Source organism: Rhinatrema bivittatum, chromosome 2 (genome assembly GCF_901001135.1).
Source record: "Rhinatrema bivittatum chromosome 2, aRhiBiv1.1, whole genome shotgun sequence".
NCBI classification, from domain to species: domain Eukaryota; kingdom Metazoa; phylum Chordata; class Amphibia; order Gymnophiona; family Rhinatrematidae; genus Rhinatrema; species Rhinatrema bivittatum.
Genome location: NC_042616.1, coordinates 796,174,792 through 796,193,203, shown reverse-complemented (window position 1 = coordinate 796,193,203; position 18,412 = coordinate 796,174,792). Strand labels below are relative to the sequence as shown.

Below are 18,412 nucleotides of genomic sequence, written 5' to 3'. Positions count from 1 at the left end.
ATAGCAACTCACTTAAATCTGGATCGTCCAACCATAATACTGGGCGATTTTAACTTACATGTCGACGACCCCATTCGCTCTACCAATTGCGAAGCTTTCCTAACCGCCATGTCGGCATTAGGCTTCAAACAAATCATAAACAAACCTACCCATAGAGCAGGCCACACCCTGGACCTTATATTTGTTAACTCAAACATATCACACTCAACGCCACCTACATGCCAACCAGTCCCCTGGTCAGACCATACCTTAATATCTTCTGCCTTTTCGTTGGAACAAACAAGCAAAAAATGCGTCCCACCTCCAGAATTTATATACAGGAAATCCTGCACATCAGAGGAATTACACAATCATCTGGTCCCAGAACTCCCACTAATAGACATCACCTCAGCCAACGCAGCCCTTCACTCTTGGAACAAGATAACAGAAACAGCAGCAAACAAACTCTGTCCACTGGCAACAAAAAAACTCAAACAGAACACTTCCAAAAAACAACCTTGGTTTAACGAAGAACTTCAAAAACGCAAACACACACTCAGACAGAAGGAAAGCAAATGGCGGAAATCACCAACACCAACCTCCCTCTCCGCTTACAAACTCGCTCTACACCAATACAAAAACGCCACATTAAAAACTAAAAGGGACTTCTTTGCACAGAAGATCCACCACATTATTTTCGATTCCAAAGCCCTATTTGCTTATGTATCTAACTTAACACAAACCATTACTCCTGACATCCCAGCAAACCTAGCACAAGAAAAAGCTGAGGAACTGGCCCTCTACTTTAGCAATAAAATCTCCAACCTGATAACACAGCTGAGACCCAATACTTCAGATCCATCAAACCTATACTTACATCACAACAAAGACACTTCTCTACAATCCTTCGAACTATTCTCAATATCAGAGATACTCGCTGCATTGAAGAAAATGAAACCCTCATCACACCCATCAGACTACATCCCATCCAAACTTCTCCTGCTAATACCAGACACCATCTCTACCGCTCTGACAGACATCATTAACTGTTCACTAGCACAAGGAATCTATCCTGACGACCTGAAAATTGCATCCATCAAACCGCTCTTAAAAAAACCTAACTTAAACTCCAATGATCCCACCAATTTCCATCCTATATCAAATCTCCCGTTCATAGCCAAGGTAATGGAAAAATTGGTTAACTCCAGACTATCAGACTACCTCGAAGAACATAAAATTCTGTTCCCGACCCAATATGGTTTCAGGAAATCCTTAAGTACAGAATCACTACTAATCTCCCTGACTGACTACCTTATCATGGGCCTGGATAAAGGTCAAGCATACTTGCTAATCCTCCTGGACCTCTCAGCTGCCTTTGATACGGTTAACCACTCTATCTTACTAATTCAACTAGCAAATATTGGAATAACAGGAACAGCTCTATCGTGGTTCAAATCGTACTTAGGAAACAGAAAATACAAAGTTAAACTACACAACAAAGAATCTCAGCACTACGCTTCCTCTTCAGGAGTTCCACAGGGCTCCTCCCTCTCACCAACGCTCTTTAATATCTACCTGCTCCCTCTTTGCCAACTTCTAAACAAATTAAACCTTAAACACTATCTATATGCAGATGACGTCCAGATAGTCATCCCCATCAAAGAATCCTATACTAAAACTCTTGAATTCTGGGAATCTTGTCTTCAAAAAATTGATGGACTCCTCTCCAACCTAAATCTAATACTAAACTCTTCAAAAAGCGAACTCCTCCTAATTTCCACCGAAAACAGTAATACAGACACAAATCCTCCACCGAATTTACAAACCCCACAAGTAAGAAACCTAGGAGCTATCTTTGATAATAAGCTAAACCTTAAATCATTCATAAATCAAACCACTAAGGACTGTTTCTTTAAACTCCAAGTCTTAAAAAGAATAAGACCACTGTTTCACTTTCAAGACTATAGATCAATTCTTCAATCAATAATATTCGCGAAACTAGATTACTGCAACTCCTTACTATTAGGTCTTCCCTCTTCTCACACTAAACCCCTTCAGATGGTTCAAAACACGGCTGCAAGAATATTAACAAACTCCCGGAGAAGAGATCACATATCACCAATTCTCAAAGACTTACATTGGCTGCCAATTCACTACAGAATTATTTATAAGTCCATTACCATTATTTACAAAACCATACATCAACACTCTCAGCTCAACCTTCAAATTCCTCTCAAAATATTTACTTCAAATAGACCAATCAGAGAGTCCTACAAAGAATCCTTACAAATACCACATTCCAAAACTATGCGACACATAACAGCCAGAGACAGGGCTTTCTCCACCGCAGGACCATCACTGTGGAACTCCATCCCACCAGATTTGCGACAGGAACCCTGCCTCCCCACTTTCAGGAAAAGACTCAAAACATGGCTTTTTATGAAAGCATTTCCTGACCTAAACTGAACCTTAATCAGTCTTTGACTAATCACTCTGACTTTACCTTAACATAGAAATTAACTCCACAGCATTAGGGCAATTAGGTATTACCTCAAATGCATTGATAGGCATATATGTATCATATGTATCTAGTTAAAAACCCCAGCTTCTTTTCTCTGTTCCAAGTTATTACTACCCTGTTTTATTGTAACTGCAACCCTTAACTTTCACTTGTATATTGTTACTATTACTACTACCTTTTTTTTTAATTTTTGTTATTTATTGTTATTTATGACCTCTTGTTACCTCTTCACTTGTTAATTGTAAACCGACATGATGCGATACTCATCGCGAATGCCGGTATAGAAAAACTTAAAATAAATAAATAAATAAATAATGCAGGGAGGGAGCTGTCTCAGACTTCACCATCCTCCCCCCCCCTCACCCACACACCATTCACTAGCTGGGACATGGGGGAAGTCAGGAGTGAGGGTCAGGCAGCTCCCCCCTGTCTGTGAAGCCAGCCTCTCACTAGTAATGCAGGGAGGGAGCTGTCTCAGACTTCACCATCCTCCTCCCCCCCCCCCTCACCCACACACCATTCACTAGCTGGGACATGGGGGAAGTCAGGAGTGAGGGTCAGGCAGCTCCCCCCTGTCTGTGAAGCCAGCCTCTCACTAGTAATGCAGGGAGGGAGCTGTCTCAGACTTCACCATCCTCCCCCCCCCCCTCACCCACACACCATTCACTAGCTGGGACATGGGGGAAGTCAGGAGTGAGGGTCAGGCAGCTCCCCCCTGTCTGTGAAACCAGCCTCTCACTAGTAATGCAGGGAGGGAGCTGTCTCAGACTGGTATCAGGGTTAGGGCACTGTGTGCAGGAAGATCACAACACTCCTGGTATTAATAGGGATAGGGCACTGTAAGAGATGACTGTAGTAGATTGAATAAAGATCTGATGTTTCTGCTCTCCTCACACCAAACAAAAACAACACACAAGCAGAGAAGCCCTTCTTACAAAGCTGAGCTAGTGAGTTAAGTAGGAGGAAAAGTAAACATACTTGTGCCAGTGTGGCTACTTAAAAAATACACTTACCAACAATCAATTACATATATTTGAACTGTGTACAGTTCCAGCCAGGACCACCTTTCTAAAATGCACAGTGATTGGCAAATTCAACATGCACTAGCATTTCAGGTGCCTGCTAACAAAAATAATAAACAAACAAGTTCTAGTCACGTGAGTGCTGATCATTACATTACTTTTTTTGTCAAGCTTCCAACTGTTTCCATTTCACATCCCCCCAACCATTACCTCAGTGTTAGCCTTGGTAACATCAATAGATAAGAGCACAGCCAGCCAATAGGAATACATACATACATATTCATTCCTAAGTGACCTTTACTGACCTGGGAAGTGTGAACACTTTGTTTCATTTTCTGTTGGTGTTCGTTAGTTTCCAGTTCCATTTCCCATCCCCCCAACCATCACCTCAGTGGTAAGCTTGGTAATATCAATAGATAAGAGGGCAGCCAGCCAATAGGAACACATATTCATTCCTAACTGACCTTCAGTGACCTGGAAAGTGTTTATTTGTATCATTTTCAGTTAGTGCGCACTAAATCGAGTTAGTGCGCATTAACGGGGAGTTAGTGCGCACTAACTCCCGTTAGTGCGCACTAACACGATTTAACGATTTTTAACGATAAATCGTTAGAATTTCTATTGTATCGTGTTCTATAACGATTTAAGACGATATTAACATTATCGGACGATAATTTTAATCGTTGAAAAACGATTCACATCCCTAGCTATTAATCAGTTTTACTTAGGGAATAGCCACTATTATTAATTACATCAGTAGCATGGGATCTTCTTAGTGTTTGGGTAATTGCCAGGTCCTTGTGGCCTGGTTTTGGCCTCTGTTGGAAACAGGATGCTGGGCTTGATGGACTCTTGGTCTGACCCAGCATGGCAATTTCTTATGTTCTTATGTTCTTATGTTCACAGGTGTGTTCTTCCGAGGATCTCACCCACCTGGTTCGGTGCACATTGATGAGATCTTAGACTGGCACACAGTGGCTCTGCGCTACCTTTCCTTGAAAGGGCAAACAGATGGAACCCTGTACGAGAGGGAATCTGCTCAGTATATGGAGACGACGGCCCCTGGCCCATTTCAACTAACTACAACACTGCCAAATGGCAGCTGCTGATGCTCACTTATAGCCACAGACTAGCTCTATGCAAGGCGTGGTCAGAATTGTTAAAGTAAAGACTTTTAGCATGGTTAGAGGAGTAAGACATATGCCAGTCATACCTCAGAAGAGACTGAGAAGGTACTGCTGAACAAGAACTTTCTAGAAGACAGAACAAGAACTTTCTAGAAGACAGACAGGTTGCTATTGCTAGTGACCAAGAGCTTTCATTTCCCTACGGAGCAGAAATGAGCTATGAGTGCATTCTGTTATTTACACTGTGTATGTGATGGCATAAGAACATAAGACTTGTTATCCTGGGTAGACCAAATGTCCATCAAGCCCAGTATCCTGTTTCCAACAGTGACCAATCCAGGTCACAAGCACCTGGCAGGATCCCAAGGGGGAGACAGACTCCATGCTGGTCATTCCAGCAATAAGAAGTGGATTTCCGCAACTTATCTTAATAATGGTTTATGGACTTTTCCTCCAGGAACGTGTCTAATCCTTTTTTTAAATGCAGCTACACTGATAGCTTTCACCACATCCTCTGGCAGCAAATTCCAGAGCTTAATTATGCATTCATTCAGTAAAAAAATAATTTTCTCTCATTAGTTTTAGGATGAAAGTTTTAGGATGGTGTTCAGCATCTTTGTTTCATGCTCAGTGTTTTAAGTGGGTGGAAGATAATTATGAATATATGCAAAGGACAGATACCTGCTTTACCTAATTACAGAAAGTATTAGCTTTACAATGTAAGTCCAATGTATTTTGTATAATTTTGGGCCACTTTTTCATAGTATTTCCTTTGGTTAAAGTGATGTTTAATTCTTCAAAGTAAATGCATGTATGCAGGTTCGACATACTGAATGCCATGAAAAGTAGTTCTTCATGTTGGATTCTCTAAGTGAAGATACATTTGCTTTGTAACGTAGGAACATTACTCTAGTAATGTGACAGTGCTGTAGCCAGCATACTAGACATCATAGTGCCAAAGATAAAATACTCATTTATGACTTTGTCTCCACAGTGGCCAGTCATCCAGAATGCTCTAGAACAAACTTGGTCTTCAAGGGCAGAAACCCAATTGGGTTTTCAGGATTTCCGTAATGAATATGCATGAGATCTATTTGTATACAATGGGGCAGTGCATGCAGAGATAGATCTCATGCATATTCACTGTGGCAATCCTGAAAACCTGACTGTGTTGCAGTTCTCGACGATCGAGTTTGGGGGCTCCTGCTGTAGAGCAGTTGGTCACAGTATGAGGCTGCATGATGGTAGACATAGGAGAACTATAAAAAAAAAAACTTCACAGAAAGAATGGCCTTCCCACTCAAACATTAAATCACTATTGTAGGTTAGTCTCCAATATAATAACACACACAAAACCTACCCCGCTATATCTATTATGGTGAAAGCCCTTTAAAATCCTTAGAAAATATTTTTAAGGAGGGAGGTGGTAGTTTCATATATTACATTTGCTTTAAGGTACCATCCAGGTTACCTCTATAGAGTTTATAATCACCAACCATCCATTTTTATAATTTTTCATATAGAAGCAGTGCCACCGATAAATATTATTTTCTTTTAATTGTGAAAAATATATAAAGGCCGCCCACAATTCTTGTTGTATATATATCTTCAAGAAAAAGCTAAGTAAAAGTGGTACTAATATACGGTGTTACATAATATGGCTTCTTGAAGATATATATGCAACGAGAATTGTGGGCGGCATTTATATATTTCGGTTTTTGCTGTGCACAGATAGGACAGGAGTCCACGAAGGTCCTGACTACTAATACTACTGGAGCAGCACAAGAGTTGGGCCCACCCAGGATGACCTGCGAATCGTGGGTCCATTCCAATACTTTCTGACAGGCTCGGCGCAGAACAACCATTTTCCTGGGGAGATGGTCACAGAAGAGGCCAAAAGAATCTGGGCTGGATTGATTATGTGCCTGGGGAGATTAGGCGTGCTCTTCTGCCTCAAAGGATCAAGAGAGGGCATCTACCTGGGCATTCTTGGCTACAGGTCGGTACCTCACCTCAAAGTTCAAATGCGCAAAGAACAGGAACCATCTGGCTTGGTGGGTATTCAGTCATTGGTGGAGATCTTCCAAGTTCTTGTAGTCAGTATATATCGTAATCCGATGTTGCGTACTTTCCAACCACTGTTGCCACTCTTCGAGCATCATCTTGATGGCTAGCAATTCCCTGTCTCCAATTCCATAATTCTGCTCAGCAGAAGAGAACTTTTAGGAGAAGAAGGAGCAAGGGCAGAGAACCCCTGTACTGGAGTAAATACTGGAGTATTGGCTCAGCATGGTGCCAAGGAGGAGGCATCAACTTCTAGGACAAATGTATGTGTGGGCTCCAGATGGTGGAGGCACAGTTGCTGGAGGGAGGCCTTCTTCAACTCTAGGAAATCAGCGATTGCTTCAAGAGGCCAAACCTTGATATTTGCTCCCCTCTGGTGAGTGCCGTAAGCAGGGGTCACGATCCGGGAATAATTGTGGATGAAGTTCTGATAGTAGTTCACGAACACCAAAATAGGCAAATTTAAACAAATGGGTCTTGAGAAGACCTTTGACCACCTGGTGGACCATCTGAAGCTGCCTGAGAGAATAATGTGAAAAACAGCTACTCCGAGGAGTTTGACCGATATCCGAGGCATCTGAGGCAGGGAAGGGCAGGCCAGGCCTTAAATAGTAGAAGCCCTACAGGATCATCCAGAGGGCCCTTTAAGAGACGCCGAGCCACGTGCGTGCCTAGGGACTCCCACTCAGCTGAGCAGCTTCCCTAGCGCACTGCGGCAGCCCTGCTCAGCAGTCGGCCGTGTCTTCCCCCAATGCGGCATCAGTGGGCCCCCTTGGCCTGGGACCAGTGGCCGGTTGTGGGATGGACCTGCGACTGGCCAAACGCAACAAAAAGACCCAACTGTAGTTCCAAAATCCTCCTGGGGCGAGGAAAGGGACCCCACAGCCAAGCTCCAAAACTCTCATCTCCTTGAGATTCTGTGGGAATCTCCAGCATCTGCACACCGCTCTCTCCTTAACTTGAAATCTCTCTCCTCTCTTTATCTTCTTCCCTCTTTTCCAATTCCTAGCCCTCTTACTATTGAGCCTGCTCCCAGGGATTATATTCCCCTTGAAGCCTTCCCCCCAAAAAACCTTTCTCCCACTACTCAGTGATGGAGAAATACTGCATGGGAGCAATTCTGGTGATGGGCAGAGCCCCATCACACAAATGTACCTAGCAGTTCCCAGTACTTCCCATGAGAATGATTTTGACCATTTTTTTTTAGCTGTTATACCTTTGGGAAAAACTAGGAAAATGAGTAGTGAAGCAGACCAATCAGAAAACACATCCACAAATGTTTAGCAGCCTTCCACTGGTTTTAACCACTATCTAAAAAACAAATTTCTGCATTTTAAGGGCTAGAGCCGTGCATGACTTACTGATTTGGAGGGGGGTTTCTTACTTTAACATAAGGCATTATTTCATGTAGAGCTTTCTTTTTTATTTCCTTATAAATATAATTGCAAAATAAATAAAAGATTTCTATTTGCTTGTTTTTATTTTATTCCCCATTGTTTCCTAGGGAGTTGGGCCTGGTAAGTGCCTTTGAGCATATTTGAGTAGTGAGATGACTTGAATTGTGGGCTAGGGATTTTAGTCTATGGCCATTGTTTGAGCTGACATCGTGGTTGTACGCATGTTCAGAGCACATCCTCCACCCTTTTCCAGATGTTGGTAAGGTCAGGTAAGCAATGCAGTGAAGATAGAGGACAGTTTTCAAAGTGATGTATGTGGGTTAAAAAAACCCAAACAAAACAGTTTACCTATGTTAATCACTTCACCCTCAATACAGCTAAGAGTCTGCACATTGTTCCACATTGTGCAAATGTTTAGCTATTTTCACAGGAGGCATTCCCGAGGACATATTTAGATCAAAGGAGGGAAATAACTTGCATAGAGTACATTTTCAACTCTACCCACTTTTTCCATGAAAGAATACCTTCAGTACGTTTGAAAGCAAATGTACATGCACACTTTGAAAATTGGTGCAAAATCTTTGCTTTAGAAATAGTCATGGACTTCATCCCAAAGCAGACAATTTGAAAATTGCCCTACCACATAATACCATAGTATGATCCCAGCACTCACTCAGTGTTAACTCTACAGAGCGTCCTGCCAAGCATACCTGTACACATCATACCCCTGCACTGGCAATCTGCCAACTAGGTTTCCATTTGCCTTTGGGCAAGTATCCTGCTCACAAGCAATCTTCTGGTGGTTTCTAAGGACACTGAGACCCCACATAACCAAAGGGTGACATAATTCCTAGAAATACACCTACAGACCAAATAAAAAAAAAATATTAAGACTGTCAATCAGTCGCATAGACAGAGTTAATAAACTAAAGAGCTTAACAAATAGCAAGAACAGTGAACAGAAAAAGAAAGATTTGCAAACAGCAACACACAAAATAACCAGATTGCATACAGTTAATGCTAACTAGATGTTTCACTGTATTTAGCCAATACCAAAGGAAGTTCAGATTAAACTGTGCTCACAAGGGGGCCGATGCAATATTGGGCGCTGAGCTCAGTGCACCACTAAACACGTGGTTGGACATGCATTTTGGATGCGTTAGACACGCTCAATGCAATATCGAGGTTAGCAAGTCTAAAATATGCGTTCATACTGGCGTGTAGCTAATAGCACTCATCACATGCAAATAGCACTCATCACAAGCAAATACCATGTTGATGAGGCTATTAGCTAGTACTCCCGATCTAAAAACAAGAATGTGCGCCTGACACGCACATTTTAACATTAAAAAATTAATGCCAGCCCAGAGTTGGTGTTAAGGTTTGAGGCACCCCAAGCCATGCACAGAAGAGCAAAACATACATTTTTTTTTTGTGGTTGCTTCTACTTAATATTGTTGCCATACTAAGCAGAAGGAGCTACAGAAAGCTGCAACAAAAAATTTAAAAAAAACTTGACAGCGGTCAGGTTAGGAAAAGGGAAACTCAATTTATGAGCGCACATTTTGCTAACCAGGGGCATTACATGGGTTAGGAAAATGGGACGCTCGGAAAATTGAGCGTCTATTTTCCTTACCGGCGTACAGCCACTTCTCCTGGGTGCTCGATGGCATGGACGTGCTAGGGATGCGCAAATTATCCATTGCGTGTCCCTTTTAGCGCGCCAGCTCATTAGAATATTAACTTGACCACCCAAGAGAAGGGATGTGTGCACGTTCAAAATGTGCATCCAGGATGCACGTTTTTTGCGCGCTTGATATTGCATCAGCCCCAAGATGTGTAGAGCTGGGACAGGGCCTTGACACATATCTGGTTCCTCTATACTCCCAGCCAAGATTGATATTTCAGGCAAATTCTGGGCTAGGTCACTCTGGAACTGGCACTGTAAAAACCAATGAAAGCCTAAGGCACTGCCTTTCTAACCAGGAACAATAATGTTGCAACATTACACCACTTGTGAACGCTGGGGAAGTATACATTCCAAGCCTCAAGGTGGGCTACATGGCAGGTCAACTGTTCAGTCCTAGCTCCCAGAAACTGCAGATTTTAGCAGGAGTTAGGCTGCCACCTGTCTGTCAGTTCAAGGATTACAAGGGAGAGGAGGTCTTAATAGGCGGGGGAACTCTTGGTGCAAAATAAGAAATCTGAACAGGCACAAAGATCCCCATTTCACCACATCTCCATAATATATATATAGCTTAAAGTGCTATACTCAACCAATTCAACGATGGGTGTTGGGGTTACCGGAATTAATGGCAAAGTGGTCAGTACAAAGGCCTGGTGGAAACGCAGGCCTTCACAAGACCAGGTTTCTCTGCTAGGTTATGATGGCTCTGAGTATGCATGAGATAAATTGGCATTCACTGCCTCCGCAGCATGCAAATCTTATCTGCATTCATTGTGAGGATCCTGAAAACCCGACTGGCTGGGGGGGGGTCGGGTCCTCCAGGACAAGCTTGGGAACCCCTGGCCTAGAGGAAACACAGGTATTTACATAGCTGGGTCTGTCTGGCAGGCTACGCGGGGGAACTAGGAGGCTGACCGGCAAGGGTGGCTGTTTGGGTCAAGCTGTGACGAGAGACTCAAGCTAGCAGCTGGGACTGTGTGGCAAGCTGCAAGTTTACAGAAATAAAAGGAAGACCCTAGTGGCGCTCACATAGCCAGGTCTGTCTGCCAGGTTATACAGGGGGACCTGGGAGGTTGGATGTTCAGCACGCTAGCATTACCAGGCCTCAGGGCTTTGCGGTTAGGCATGAGAAAGATGAGGTGCTGAGGGAACTAAGTGGGGATCTCGTATGTTCATCTATCCAAGATGGCAGATTTACAAATCAGGAAGATAAAAACAAAAAAATAGACTTTTCTGGGTAAGAGGTCAGGAAAGAGTGTTGGGTTGGGGAGAGGTGGAAGAGAGGGCTGGGAGGGTCCTTGGGGGAAGAGAAAGATTGCTGAGCACCTCTAATTCGACACATCCTCAGCGAACACTAGGACTGCGAGTGGAGAGCGTATGCAAATTTATTTCTTGGTCTCTTTTTATGTCCTGGAGAACTCCCCTGCCCAGTGACTGAAGCAGTGGATTGCGACTTAATGGGGACGACCATGGACATGACCACACCAAGGGCACAGGAGGTTAAACCTCCCTCCCTCCCGATGCACCCTGACATTGCAGCTCCCTGATTTCTACTAGCAAGCCAACTGGGGGCTCCCGCTACGACCGTGATATATATAGAGAGAGAGAGAGAGAGTGAGTTAAGAGTCTGGGATATGAACCGTGGCTTCAGTGCATCCCTAAACCTTGTCTGCCGGAAACTAGGAGGGAATGGACCACACTGCACTTGCCTTGGGTCTGTCACGTATCCCCTAAGCATCTTCTCTTTGCCACCGCTGAAAACAGGATGCTGGATGAACTGGACCTCTAGTCTGATCTAGTATTTCTATGTAAGTTATCGCACAGCTTTAAAATAAACTGTGATTTGTGATATCTTTTTTTTTTTTTCCCTCCCTTTATTTCAGCCTTTTTTTGACTCACCCCTCTCTGGCCTGTGCCATCCACATGGCATCTGCCGAATCAATCTGGGGTCTGCTTCCTGACCCTTTTGATGTCTGATAAATAGCACCTTCCTTAAGTCTAGGTTTTGTTTTACTGAGTTTGATGCTCTTCTCTCAACATCTTTCTGGAACGTCTCCCAGTTTTACATCATGGCTCCTGGTAACGTCTTCTGTGGTGTCGCCTTCTATAATCAGGATATCATCTGTAATAGTCTGAATTCCTGGCAAGTCGTCTGGAGCCTGTTTGCTGTAACTGCTGTGGAACTGGACCAGTCCCAAGGGGCAACCTGAGCCAGTACACGGAGTTGAAAAGGTCCGAGACGAGTTCTTCTCTTGGCTTACCTATCACACACAAAATATTTTAGGCTGGGGCTGCCCCACATTCACAACGGCGGATGATGGGAAGTGGTTTTCCCTTTAGTGCTTTAATTATTGATTTGGGATTTGCATAGACTTTCTAGATCCTGTAATGTTTTCTGGATCACTAGTCCAGGCAGTTGAAGTGAAGTGTTGTCCACACTCCCAACGGTTCCCGAACACAAGATTGTCTTTCTCTACCAGATCCACTCTGCTTTCTCCTTGTGGCTGGGTTAGTCCTATTTTCAGATCTGTGTCTTGGGCTCTCTATGGCGACATAGCTTGAGGTTTAGGCTTCCGAACTGAGCCCTGCCTCTACTCACTTCCTCTGAGCACACTTGGGTCCCTGGGCCTCCTTTCAGGCTCAGATTCTCCCATCCAGAAACTTGTTCATTCAGGCAATGATCCTAACTCCTTTCTTTATTCCCGGGTATCACATTTACCCTTGCCAAGACTCTGCTGCCCCTGCGAAGTCCGTGCAGCTTCTAGAGTTCCTGCCTTCGTCTCAGCACCCTCGCAGTCTGCAAGCTCTCCCATATTATTAACTCTGACATCCAGTCGTGGCTGCAGCTTCAGTGTCCAAAGCCCAAACAAGGTCACTTACGGTTTGTAGAGCTCTCATTGCATTGCTTTTTTTTTTTTTTTTTGTCTTTTCCTTTAGAGCAGCATGATAACACCTCAGTTTATAATCCATTGTGCAAACCATTAGGACAATTTATAACTTCCAATTTGTAGCCTCTCTACCACTGGCTGCAGTCAGCTCCTTTCCCTACCTCTGAGTGGACCCACACTGCTCTTCAATTTCACCTGTGTGCCGGGTTTCCTGCCCTCCCTCACCTGGGAATCCTCCCCCTGAGCCTTCTGTCAATCATTATAGGTGAGCACTGCCCACAATTCCCGTAGGAACAGTAGTTCCCCCTATCATCTCTCTTCTTCCTTCCTCCAGGGATATATACTCCATTACAGCAGTGTGGCTCCATGCCTTCCTCTGGCAGTCTCTGTTTTAGTGGAGGGGGAGGGAGACTAGTATTCTGATAGTTTGTAGGTTTTGGGGTTTCATGTTAGGCTTTCCTTCCTAAAGTCCCTCACCCTTACACTGTCTGCAAACTCTTGTGCAACAATATCCATGGCCCAGAGTCTGTTGTCCTTTTCCGGTGTGATGCCACAGAGCTCTCATAGTCTAGTACCTTTGTGATGCTCTGACTTTGCAACCTTAACAACATGGGAAGTAGCCATACTGGGTCAGACTGAGGGGCCATCAAGCCCAGTATCCTGTTTCCAACATTGGCCAATCCAGGTTACAAGTTCTTGGCAAGTACCCAAACACTAAGAAGATCCCATGCTACTGATGCCAATAATAGCAGAGGACATTCCCTAAGTTAACTTGATTAATAGCAAGTTATGGACTTCTCCTCCAGGAATTTATCCAAACCTTTTTTAAACCCAGCTACACTAACTGCACTAACCACATCCTCTGACAATGAATTCCAGAGCTTAACTGTGCACTGAATGAAAAATAATTTTTTTCTGATTTGTCTTAAATGTGCTGCTTACTAACTTCATGGACTGCCCCCTAGTTCTTCTATTTATTTGAAAAAGTTAATAATCCTTGATAGACATTTTGTTTGTTCGATGATCCTTGATTTTCATCATCTATTACAAATTATCTTGTCTATCTTTTGGGTTTTCCATTTCCATTTTCTATTTTCCCCCTCTGTGCCGCAGTAATCAGTCTCTGCTATCTCAGTGTCAGCACTGATATTGTAATCACATTGTAAACTCTTTGGAGTTTACAGACTTTTCTCCTCTCATCGGGGTTGAAAACAGTTATTTGTGGGAATCTTTTTTTGTGTTTTGATTGAATTCCAGGTATTTCTTTTTTTTCCTGCTGTATCATCAACCAAATGTGTCTTGATTGTCCTTGGAATCATTTGCCCTCTCATTAGCTTGCCTGCATGCTTGGTTTTGTGGGTTTCTGTTTGAGCTGCACTGTGTCAGAAAATAATTTGTTTCACCTCGCCCCACACCCCCACTCCCACTGCCCCCCCTCCCTCTCTCCCCAAAAAGCCAGGCGTTTCACTTTTGATCATTCATGTTTTCCTTCATAAAACATCCATTGCTTATTTTAGTTGCTGAGTTCCCTCAGGTTTTTCTATTCTCCTTGAAGTAACACTCACCTCCAAATGTGTCCCCTCTTTTTCTTGCTTTCACTTCAAAATGATTTTACTCACTGTGCCTTGTATTAGTGAGAACCATCAAACACAGGGATATGCACTAAGGACTTAATCATAGTCTACAAAGAACCCCTGTGTTTTTAATCATGGATCCAGTCATTGTACGATATCAAGTCTATAGCTTTATGATCTTATTTTTGTTAGGTTTTTTTTTGTAACCCCCTAGGTGGGATACAACCCTGATGCTGTCCCAAAAGGCACATAGAAGTAAAATAGACCCTATTGGCAACCAGTTCTCCACGGAGAGCGTTTACTTCTGAGGTCCAGGGCTCCCTATGGGGGGAAGCATAGCTACAAGGCCCTTTTACATCAACCAATGTACACAGCCCTCTTCCCAGTCTCTGTAAACAGCACCGATAATCTCCACAGTCAAAAGCAGCAATAATCACACTGAGAAGCAAAATGGTTTCCAACTCCTTTACTGATAGTTGATAAACTGAATGAAGAATCTTTACAGCACTTCGATTTAAAATAAAGTTGATGAACAAAAATGAAGAAGAAAGATTAATACATTTGTGGCTTCACTCTTCTAGTAAAGTCTCTGAATTTATGGAAGTCAATTCCACAGCAATTGATCTCCTTCTCCTTTTTCGATTACTCAGACTGAAGAAGGCATAATCCTTCTTCCAGCTCCCAAATTTATAATCAGTCTTCTTCTTACCGCAGAATGGTTAGAATTTAGTCCCAAAGTACTAATCAGAGCACAGCAAGTCCCAGTTCTCATACCTGTCCTGTAATCTTCTTAAACATCTCGGATCACCTTCTGAAAGCACCCGTGGGCCCGCTCCTCTCAAGTGCAGCGCACTTGAGTCAGTAGAAAAAAAACAACTCTTGAACAATACCGTCAGCTCCTTCCCTCATGCAATGGACAGGAATCCATTCCTCTCTGATGAAACCTCCACGCCTCAGGCTCTTCCTAGGTGAGACACCTCTTCCTCCCAATGGATTGGAAACTGGGTCCCTGGTACCAAGGGCACTCAGTCCCAAAAGGAACAAACACAAACTGTGACTCAAAAAGAGGGGAAAAAAAGAGACATGAAGTGTAGAAAAACGTCTTTATCTCCCAAAATCCCTTATTTTGGTTGCTTCAGTTCAGAGGGATCTTCAGTTCAGGTGAGGTTAGAGAGCAGCAGAATCTTCCCTGCCCCTTGATTTAACCTTACACACGGACTCTCCAAATCCTCTGTGAATGAGGTACCAAGGCTCTTACAGGGAAAGTTTCCAAAATGGAGCAAAAGAATAGATAAGCCAAAAAATAGATCAAACTAATGACTGATCCCACAAGAGAGTAACTCAAAAGGATCCTCTGAACTGAAGTAACCAAAATAATTAACAGGAGGCAGGAACATCCTGCCTTCTGAGAGCTTAACTAAAAATCCAGCCAAGAATCCACTAAGCAAATCCACACCGAAAGATGGTGGCAGGGGTTTATATACTGCTAGGGCACATCATCTGCAACTCCCACTAAATCTCTCTTTATCTCCCCAGCTACATCCCTTCTTGTAAGCAAACCAGTGGTATAAATTGCAAAGTTTCATATTGGTCTCTTTCTCTCTCTCTCTCTCCCCCCGCCCCCCCCCCCTCCTCACGCAAAACTAATGTGGGCACAACAGCTCAATAAGAGAGGGATGGAAGGTGACTGTTCCTACTTGGCAGCCCCTGCAGAGGAATAATTAAGCAGCACTCATGGCGCATCTTTGAGCAGATGCCAATCAAGCTGTTGGGCTGATGAGAGTGCCCTGAGTCACCCATATATGCCATCTAGGGATCAGAAAATAAGAATATAAGAACCTAAGAAGTTGTCTTAATGGGTCTGACCATGTCCATCAAGCCCAGCATCCTGTTTCCAGCAGTGGCCAATCCAGGTTACATGCACATGGCAAGTATCCAAACATTAAATAGATTCCATGCTACTAATACCAGTAATAGCGGTGGCTATTTCTTAAGTCAACTTGATTAATAGCACTTTATGGACGTCTCCTCCAGAAACTTATCCAAATGTTTTTTAAACCCAGCTATACTAACTGTCCTAACCACATCCTCCGGCAACGAATTCCAGAGCTTAATTGTGCATTGAGTGAAAAAGAATTTTCTCTGATTTGTTTTAAATGTGCTACTTGCTAACTTCATGGAGTGCCTCCAAGTCCTTCTATTAGCTGAAAGTGTAAATAACTGATTCACATTTACCTGTTATAGACCTCTCGTGATTTTAAAGACCCTCTATCATATCCCCCTTCAGCCGTCTCTTCTCCAAGCTGAATAGCCCTAACTCTTCAGTCTTTTCTCATAGGGGAGCTGTTCCATCCCCTTTATCATTTTGGTTGCCCTTCTCTGTACCTTTTCCAGTGCAACTATATCTTTTTTGAGACGCGGCAAACAGAATTGCACACAGTACTCCAGGTGTGGTCTCACCATGGAGCGATACAGAGGCATTATGACATTCTCCGTTTTAGTCACCCATTCCCTTCCTAATAATTCCTAATATTCTGCTTTTTTGACCACCACATCACACTGAGCTGACAATTTCAGTGTTTTATCCATATCACAACTAGATCTTATTACTGGGTGGTAACTCCTAATATCAAACCTAACATTGTGTAACTGCAGACTGGCTTATTTTTCCCTATATGCCGATAACCACACTGCCAATAACAGAAATCATGATAGCAGAATGAACAATATGCATAATGTGAAATGATAGTAGAATTAGAATTTGTATTTACAGTCATGTTGACCTAGAAGATGAATGAATATGCACTAGAATATGTATTTGCTACAATGCTGAATGAATGTTGAACCAGAATGTGAATGTCGACCAAGAATGTGCATACTGATTTTGTAAACCGTTGTGATCTTCCTTTGGAACGACACCTAAATAAATAAATAAATATATGCATCAGCTTGTACTTGTCCACATTAAATTTCATCTGCCATTTGTACAGCCAATATTCCAGTCTTGCAAGGTCCTCCTGCAATTTATCACAATCAACTTGGGATTTAACTACTCTGAATAATTTTGTATCATCTGCAAATCTGATAATGTCACTCATTGTATTCCTTTCCAGATCATTTATAAATATATTGAAAAGCACCGGTCCAAGTACAGATCCCTGAGGCACTCCACTGTTTACCCTTTTCCACTGAGAAAATTGACCATTTAATCCTACTGAGAAAATTGACCATTTAATCCAAGTTTGTAATCCACGAAAGGACATCGCCACCTATCCCATGACTTTTTACTTTTTACTTTTTTAGAAGCCTCTCTGAAAATCCAAATACACTACATCTACTGGTTCACCTTTAGCCACATTTATTAGTCCCTTCAAAAAAATGAAGCAGATTTGTGAGGCAAGACTTAGGTAAATCTGTGCTGGACATGGACATCTCTTACAGCAGCCCTAGTTCTTGAAATAATTAAAGCTGCACTGTCTTAGCTTGGCGTGTTCGCTGGCTCACAAGTGGAAGGGGTTAGGTGCATTACTAGAACCCTCACTTTAGGGACAGCTCCCCTCAGAAGTCTGTTCATTGAGGGGAAATCCATTATTATACAGACCACACCTCTAGGTGAGGCTACACTTAAGCAAATGATGTGGTAGGACTTTTGGTCAAGTCCTAAATCTGTCCCCGAATCAGGTAAATTTCTTGAATTTTTGTATTAGCTGGAAAATGTGTTGAGATTCTGATGGGTACTGATCAAGGCATTTGATATGAACACCATGTGGCGATCTGAAACAATTTTATTTTTTACCTGTCAAATGCACCATAATCAGTAAAAAGCTTTTTTTTCCCTTCCTTTTCTCTTTGGGCCTGGCGTTTTCTTTCTGCTCCTCGTGGGCTTCCAGCTCTATCAGGACCGGCCTCTGCTGTTCTGCGGCCCTGTGAGACTTCATTATAAAGCCACCTACCATCTAGGCCTGCCAATCACAGTGAGAGCCCGCGACCAAAGGCAACAGATTCCTTCTGGAACCCTGAGCCGGTGCACCCGGCGTTTGGCCTCTAGGTGTCGCCATTGTGCATCTCCACTCCCCGGCTGACCCAAGAACAGACGATGGGTACAGGAATCAAACCCAGGACTTTCCTGCCCTCTGCTGGACCACCATGAGCA

At 43.1% G+C, this 18,412-nt stretch overlaps 1 protein-coding gene across 1 annotated transcript in view; it reads left to right on the top strand.

Annotated features, from left to right (window-relative positions):
• Nucleotides 1–4,973, top strand: part of LOC115083407 (serine/threonine-protein phosphatase 6 regulatory ankyrin repeat subunit A-like) — a 190,340-nt gene extending 185,367 nt beyond the window's left edge. Inside the window, exon 28 of the mRNA XM_029587212.1 lies at nucleotides 4,429–4,973. Coding sequence (XP_029443072.1) covers nucleotides 4,429–4,631 — 203 coding nt within the window. The 3' untranslated portion in view covers nucleotides 4,632–4,973. The remainder of the gene's footprint in view (nucleotides 1–4,428) is intronic.
• The last annotated feature ends 13,439 nt before the right edge of the window (nucleotides 4,974–18,412 follow it).